This window comes from Polypterus senegalus, chromosome 8 (assembly GCF_016835505.1).
Source record: "Polypterus senegalus isolate Bchr_013 chromosome 8, ASM1683550v1, whole genome shotgun sequence".
NCBI lineage: Eukaryota > Metazoa > Chordata > Cladistia > Polypteriformes > Polypteridae > Polypterus > Polypterus senegalus.
The window spans coordinates 94,158,357-94,167,299 of NC_053161.1; the positions used below are offsets into that span (position 1 = coordinate 94,158,357).

Sequence of the window (8,943 nt, forward strand, 5' to 3'; positions counted from 1 at the left end):
AAATGCTGTGCCTAGTCAGTATCTGTGTAGAGATTGCACACCATCCCTGTCACTGCATGGATTTCTAAACACATCCTCAAAAATCTGAAAGTTGAGAGCCAAATTGAAACAAACCCTAATGAGATGAGTGTGTGCATGTGAAAGCTCTGCAATGGATGGGCTCCATGTCCAGGTTTGTTTCCTACCTTGTTCCTAAGTACTACCAGGACAGGCTTTGGCCATCCTCTGCCTGAAATCATGGAGTTTGAGAGTATTGTCATTCTGAAGACTTTTCATTATGGAACATGGGCCCAATTCAAAACAACAATCTTCACAGGATGAAGCTGGACCAAGGTATGCTCACAGGAAAAGCCATAGGCTAAAGACTTTCTATAGTATCTGTTGGGGGGGGATTTGACTATCAGTGTACAAAGGAGCAGACAAAATGTCATGGTGCTGTTTGATCAATCATCATTTTTTAATTAGGGGATGTGCTATGTATAACCTGCTTTTAACCCTTGTACTATGAACAGAGCTGTTAAATCATTACTTACAACATGCATGTGTAATGGCAGTACCATACAGAAGGGGCCAGTGTAAGATGTTGACTTTATCTCATGTATTTTCATACTTCATATATTTAAAAAATAATCAATAATAAAGACTAGTTTATATTTTGAAAACAAAATTGTAACTTAAAACATTCACATGCACAGTAAATCCCTACACCAATGAGTAGTCACATTTTACGTCACTTATCATTTTCCTTCAAAAACAAAAAACACAAGAACATTGATCTGTCATATTTAGGTAGTTACTATTTTATTGGGGCACAGGATTTAAACACATAATAACCATTTGACATCAAAATCAAATACTGTTTATCACAGCATACAGGAAATAGAAATAACCGTTAATTGGAAAAACAATTTTTTTTAAATACACATGAGGGTGAGAAAAAACATTAATAAATTTGTAAAATTCTACACTGAGGTGAAACTCTCATTTTAACCTCAATTTAAGTGTATATGTATATTAAAACAGATTAATGCATATAGTTCTTTATCTGAAATGTTTTAGAAAAAAAAAAATGTAACAACCCCCAAACTGCATGAAAATATCAAATCACAATCAGATAATTATAGGCGAAATGATCAGATTATCTTGAGTTTTCAAATATTTAAAGATGATTTGGTGTAAACGTCTCCAAAGGGCCAGTTGCTGAGATGCAAGATATGAATGCAACAGGCACTGAGCAATTTATTTATATATCTCTGCATATCTGCATATATACATATATATATATATATATATATATATATATATATATATATATATATATATAAGGACCATCTCAGCAGAGTTATGCTAATGATATCTTCAAAAAAAAAAAAAGTCTTTGGAATGGCAGGGTTTAACGACTGAAGCCAAATTCATCTGCATCATCAGCTCGGAAATCTCCATAGCGCCAAAGGTTCAACTGTTCAATAAAAAAAAAGAAAGAAAGAAAGAAAATAAACAAACAAACAAACAAAATAATCTCTGGAAGAATAATAATCAGTTTAACTGACTGTAAATACCACAAATATTTATAATTGACTTATAAGTCAGCCATATTGGTGGTGTTAATGGATAGTTCTGGAAAACAAAATACTCTACATGCTAGTAAGAAATCCTATTAGTATAAAACCCAGATTTAAATTAATCCCTGAAGTACTGCCATATTTGTTTTAGTCAAAGGCAGATAGACAGCAAGTTAGAACAGATGGTTAACAGCCTAAAGAATACTCAGTAAGATTAAACACTTAATGACAAATAAAAACTGGGGAAAAAAAAAAGCTTGATGACATTTGAACTTAGAAGGAAAAGTACACATATATAAATGCATTTGTTAGGCTAATAGGGAGTCTGTAACAAAAGAGAGTGAGTATATTTATTTCTGCTTTACTCCTAACAGTGCCAGCCATAGGTTACAGCTCTCTGCAACCCTATAACGAACTAAGCAGGTTCAGAACACAAAGTATCAAAAGGGAAATATTTAATAATCCAATGTATTAATTAATAAATAAATAAATTAATTAATTAATAATTAAAACATGAATAAAGACTTAAGAGGTTTCTCCCCTTCTACTGACTAGGGACCCCATTTCTATCCAATAACTTACTGATAGATGAGTAATAAACCCTAATCTTAGGCACGTTGTAACAGGCCTGAAAGATGTTTTAAGTGTATTTGAGATTTCATTTACAGTCAAATACCTTGCCCCAGCAAGATTCTGGCAGGAAGTTAATTGCTCTAGGATTAGCCAATCATCTCAAAGCATTTATACAATAGAGACTGAGAACTCTTTCTAGAATGATACATATAAATACATTTGTACAACCTCCAGAAAAGAAGTTGTATATTTCTTTTAGAATATGCATCTAGAATATGTGCATTATCAAATTCAAATTGAGGAAGGCAGCTACATTAAATAAAAAAGATTTTGTTAAAATCAGGATTCAGTCATAAATTTTCCTAATAACTGGATTAACTTTACTTAGGGGCAAATAAAAGGATAAGCATTTCATTAACTTTCTCAATACATTGACTTTGCTTCCTCTCGAACTACATTCTTCGTTTTACTTTAACCAATGAAAATATCTACTTAAAATTCCTATGAAAACTTTGCAACAATGCAGAAAATTTGAGGAAATCTTTTTTCACTGTACTGTATTTAATCAACAATAAAAAATTAAACAGAAACAAAGAGGTTGCAAACTGTCTAAAAAATAAACAGAATTTTAAGACCAAGAAACTGTGCACAGCATTAACATATTCCATTGATACTTGTGTACTTTTAGTACTAAATGTGCACATCAGAAACTGAATTGGATTCAGTTAGGTTTTGTTTACATGAAATTAGCAAAACTTAACATTATAACAAATTACTTTGCCACGATGTATAAACTGGTGCTACAGAAAAATACATAACCTACTTTTTATCAGTATTCCATGTAGATTAAAATAAATGTGGTATGCAAAAGACATAAAATGCATTCATGCAAAAGAACAATCACTTAAATACTCCGATCAGCCACAGCATTAAAACCACTGATGTTTGAAGTCAATAACATTGATTATCTAGTTACAATGGCACCTGTCAGGGGTTGGGATATATTAGGCAGCAAGTGAATAGTTAGTTCTTAAATGTGATGTACTGGAAGGAGGTTAAATTGGCCAGGGAAAGGATCTGAGTGACTTTGACAAGGGTCAAATTGTGATGGCTAGACAACTAGGTCACAGCATCTTCAAAATGGGAGGTCTTGTGGGGCTATGTAGCCACAGACTAGTCAGAGGGCCCATGCTGACCTTTATTCACTGGCAAAACACCTACAATGACCACAAAGCATCAGAACTAGAATATGGAGTAATGAAAGAAGGTGGCACGAAGAATCATTTTTCTTTTAGATCATGTGGACAGCTGGGTGTGTGTGCATAATTTACCTGTGCAAGAGATGGCAGCAGAATACACTATGGGGAAGTGAGCATGCTGGCAAAGGCACTTGTTACTTTGACACATACTAATGATTGTTGCAGACCACATACAGCCCTTTATGGCAATGGTATTCACTGATGGCAATGGCCTCTTTCAGCAGGATAATGAAACCTGCCACACTGCAAAATTTGTTCAGGAATGGTTTGAAGAACACAACAAAGAGTTCAATCAGTTGACTTGGTCTCCAAATTCCCCAGATCTAAACCAGATGGAGCATCTGTGGGATAAGATGAAAAAACAATTCCAATTCTCAGAAGCCCCACCTCGACACCTAAAGAACTCAAAGGATCTGCGGCTAACGTCTTGGGTCCAGCTATCATAGAAACTCTTCAGAGGTCTTCTGGAGTCCACACCCCAACTTTTCAGATATGTTAAGGCAGCATGAGGGGAACCAACACAATATTAGCCAGGGGGTTTAACTTTTTGGTAGTTATGTACAGTGGATCCTAGCTGTTACCTTAAAAATTTCTTCAGCAAGAACATGGAGACACAGTTCGAAGATTGTTCAGGTAAGATTTTGCACTAATATTAAGGATTTCTTCATGCACAGACACATGGAATAAATTATCAAGAAGTGAGGTGGAAAGTGGCACTTTAAGGATATTTAAATCTCGACTTGATGTTAGGTGACTTTGATGGACAAGCTTGTTGGGATAAAAGGCCTTTTCTCATTATAATTTTTTCTGTTCAAATTTTGCACATAAATTCATGCTTTATGTAAAAGAAAATGAGACCCACTTCTATTAATCAATGAAATTAAAAATAGAATCATAGAAATACTTACTCTGGCAGCCTTGGCAGCCTCCTGCGCATTGAGGTATTCAGTAACCTGTAAAGAAGAATAAAAAATGTTCAAAAATTTACAGATAACACCAATGAATTGAGTTAACTCGAACATGGATAAATGACAGATTTTTAATAAAAACAATTAATGAAACGCAAAAGAGAATGTGCAAGTTTTAGCAGGTTAATAAAGCCAATTTTCAATTATCATTTTAATGATCTTCATTACAGCAAGTGAACTGTATAAATTGATATGCTTGAATAACACTTGTGTATTTTTACTTCATTTTAAAATTTTCTTTCATATTATGAAATCAAGGTCAAATTCCAAAAAAGATGACCATCTTACTTTGGAGTATAAGACAATAGAAAATGTTTAATTAACCAAATAAAATTACTACTTAATTGACTTTTAACAGTAGTAAAAGTTTACAACTTTCAAAAAGAAAACCGCTTAAAATGGTAGTAGACTATTTTTATTTTACATATGAGTAAACCATGTTGATATAATGTTCCATTTGTGGCAGTGTAGCTATTTCAGATGGAAACTTTCATATGGAAATGTGTCTTTTCAAATTTTGAAATTTGAAACTTGAAGACGTATGGGATAGAAAACTACTTCGACTTCTTCAAAAAAAAAAAAAAAAAAAATAATCCTAATGTATCTTTAAACATATACCCCAACCAGAACGGGCAGTGTCAGTGGTGATGTCAACAAATAAGAAAGCAGGAATGGCTGTCTGGATAGTTAAGGAAAGTTCAAGTTTGAAAGGTGAATGTGGGGCTGCAACAGGGATTCGTCAGGAGTCCAATGCTTTTCATGATAGAGAGGGGGACTAGCAAAGTGCACAAAGGACTGTAATGGTAGCTTTGGAATGCTGATTTTGTCTTAATGACAAAACAAAGCTCAGTGCAGAATGAGATGTCGGTAAAGCCATGATAGCAATAGTGAGAAGGGTGCAAGGGAGAAATTCTTGAAGACTCTCTGAAACTGAAGCATGAAGTTTATTAAATCTGTGTGAGGCTTAGAATACTTTGGGAGACTGTCATGGCAGATGACCCCACAAGACGAAGTCAAGTTGGGAAGAACAGAGATTAAAATGATAAAATGGATGTGATGAGTGTCACAGAGACAAAACCGAAGTAAGAGAAAGACGTTGAGGTGGTCAACATTGTGCTATAGAAAAACAGGCGTTTGAACATACAAAACGAAAGGAAGAGGATATGCCTACAGGGGTGGAAGGATAAGGCCAAAGAAAATGTGGTTGGGCGTGGTGTCTCATGACATGAAAAGAATTGGTTTAGCTCAATTAATGCCTAGGACCCCAAATATGACCATTAAACCAAATATATTATGAGCTGATCAACGTGCAGAATCTTCAGGTTGATTGATCATTCCCTTAAACACACTATTTGTCAGCTGAAGATACCATATTATTCTGCTGCAGTCACAATGCTGAACCAACACCAGAGGAAGTTGTCAGATTACTAATTTACATTTTTTCATTGGATTTACTTTTAGGCTTTGTATCACTGTTAGTTCCTCACATAGAGTAAAAGAGCACAAACTGTATTAGCAAAGCAGATTACTGCTGTACATCATACAGAAGTACAAAAATTAAAAGGAGACTAATTTGCACTGTGAGCAAAAAAAGGCTCATAAGTATGTATCTGATTTTTCTTTCTTTCATCAACCTGCACTAGTTGTAAAGTTTAAGTCTTAACAGCCCATAAGTGTAGTGAAAATGACAGAAGAGCTGGGCTGTCTGTCTATAGGATGTGCTTTCTGACTGACTGGATTATAAAAGTGGGGCTGTTGAAATGTGGACTTCTCTGGCATAGAGGAGAGGAGCATGATTAGCAAGATTCCTTTTCTTGAACCCAGGATGCTCATAGCATAATTTTTTGTTTTCTAGATTAAGGCACATTCAAAATAGATTTAAGAAAAAAAAACAAAAAAACTCAACATTTTGAAAAATTCTTTTATTATAAAAGAAAAGCATAAAAATATAAACACAGACTTAGAAAAGTAGTCCTTTTTGGTATTTAGACAATTACTATTTGTTACAGGCTACTTGTAGCAATTTGGTAACACCATCTTATTATTGTAGCAGTATTTCAACCTAGAGAGTTGAGGAAAGATTCATACATTGTACTTACTAACTCCATTACTATCTACCTGTTTTACAGCTTACTACTGTAACTCTATTACTTGTGTTAGGTTTTATCTCACAATTATCCAGAGGTTATCTAAGCAACACATATAGGCAAGATATTTAATCAACCAACGTTCAATTTGATGGCCACAACATGTCACATGATATGCAATAAATGGGAGACATCTTATAAAGAACCTTACTCTTGTTAAACTAAGGCACATGAAGCAACCTTATATGGCAGGAATGGTGTTATGGTATATGTAGATTTATAATATATGTCATGATATTACTTGCATGTACTAATCAACAGCCAAGATATCGAAACTCTTCAAAACTATGATTCGCGAGTATGGCTGGTTTTCGTTGAAACTGCTGACTTAAGGCTCCACAACAGTAAATGCTTTTTTCAACAACTTTCAGTCGCATACTTTTTATTGATAATTTCAGAAAGTCGGGGTCACATTGAGCACCCATGACCACTAATTGTGTATTACGATATTCCTCGCAACTCTGTCAGATTGGTGTTTGATTTTCCAAAATTATATCAAATAAATCTGAATTTGTCTCAAGGCATAGAGATGAGATAGGTTCTTATGCGTGTGAGAGCTGATATGGTATGCTGCCACGAGGAATAAAGAACATTTTGGAAGTACACAAACAGAAGAGAGGTTCAACCATCAATGTTTGTCATATCATGACAGAACTGAAAAGGGCAAAAAAAGCATGAGATTTCAGCTGAACTTCCTACACCTGAAACACATTTGTACAGGCACTGTAACAGGCAGACAGTGTTAAATGGCTATCAGTATGCAGCAAGCTTGTGATACTTTAGAAATGTGAAACAATGCTGGAAAGACATTTCACAGATGTGCAATTTGTCATCACTTGCAATTAGTAACTGTGTAATCTGACATCCTCAAAGCGATGAGAACTGGCAGTTGTAGTCGTCAAGTTTGATATCCCCTCTAACCAGAAGTTGTCTAATGTGCTGCCGCTTTACTTAGAGCTCTGGTCTTAAAAATAAAAGGCTGCTCAGTGTCAAGCCCTAACTCATAATGCAAATGACTTCATCATACTAATTTTGTATATTTTTGGATTCAGTTATCTGTTTAAAGGAGTACTGACATTAACATTTTATATTAAAACACATTTCTAATATCTGGCAAACTATTATTTTCAAATATTTGTATGCAAGCAATCAAACTAATTGAAGAAAGACTACAAATGAAATAACCTGTAATCAGATTTTGCAGGACCTTTTAAAATATTAATATTTTTCATCTGGAGATGATGGTAATATTTATTATTGGTAATAATTATTTAAATAAATACTTTATCAAGTACACCACACTGAAGCATGAATAATTTTCAGGATCTATACTTATAATGACAATGACCATCAAGGACATTTTTACTGACCTGAACAGTCCTCCTAAGGGTAGGATATTTGGTCAATACTATGAAGTTCAATTAAAACTCACTTTTGGACTTGACTGGTTAATTAGGTATTGAGCTACCACTAGAATGTATCAGTTAACAGTTTACAGAACAGTGGATAGCATGATTTAACCTGACACAATGGAAATGCAATTGGATGGAATCAAACAAGGAAAAACTGACAGTGAGCAGAGAAAAGCAACAGGCCTTTTTCATTTAACCTGCCTATATTGTCATATTACGCACATAAAATAAAATTGCTCCATACATCATTATAATTTATGTTTTGCTACCAACATTCTTTGGCACAGGAATGGATTGTTGGGTGTACTTTATGAAAGACTACATTATAAAGATTGAAAAAGCAGGTGAGAAAATGAGGCTTTAATTTGCAAAGAAGAGACACTGTTAGGTGAATACACCTGATTTCACTGACAAACAACTTTTCAGCTAAATTAATAGATTTTTTTGATGACACAACTTAGACATACAGTACAGTACTATACAACACAAAACATCCTCTTTTACAGTAAACTATTCATTTAATGTTTACTGTTACTTTATTTTAGAAACAAAAATAAAAATAAATGATGTGCAATCTGGGATATTCAGATTTTGTGCATTTATGGGTATAAGAAGCTTCATTTGTCATACATGCAGCCAAAAACACAAGTTGGTGTGTTTAAGAGTGGGTATTTGCATGAGAATGCCATGTTGCAATCAATGGATCAGGCATGGACACTGACCAGAAGAGTACTTTAAAAGAGCTATTCTTAACACTAGAATCCCTGAAGCCTACGAAAAAAGTCATAATGCTGGGCCACCTTAAATTCCTTTGCACTTCATTAGCATCTTTGTTCAGAGTGGCAATGGCAACAGGAAGAGACTGGCATGAGTGGCAGACAGGAGAAGATAATTCTGTTTTGAAGCAAACAAAAATTACATGTTGTTCTTGCTTTAGCAAAAGCCAGAAGAGATTGACATATTTAAAGCAGATAACTACGAATGTTGGCTGTTAATGATGTGTTTGCTACAACTGGAAATAT

At 34.3% G+C, this 8,943-nt stretch overlaps 1 protein-coding gene across 1 annotated transcript in view; it reads right to left on the reverse strand.

Moving 5' to 3' along the window:
- Nucleotides 1-777: 777 nt before the first annotated feature.
- Nucleotides 778-8,943, reverse strand: part of snd1 (staphylococcal nuclease and tudor domain containing 1) — a 449,554-nt gene continuing 441,388 nt past the window's right edge. The window contains exons 23-24 of the mRNA XM_039761451.1: nucleotides 4,303-4,347; nucleotides 778-1,459 (exon numbers count right to left, since the gene is read on the reverse strand). Of these exons, the coding sequence (XP_039617385.1) occupies nucleotides 1,394-1,459; nucleotides 4,303-4,347 (111 nt within the window). The 3' untranslated portion in view covers nucleotides 778-1,393. The remainder of the gene's footprint in view (nucleotides 1,460-4,302; nucleotides 4,348-8,943) is intronic.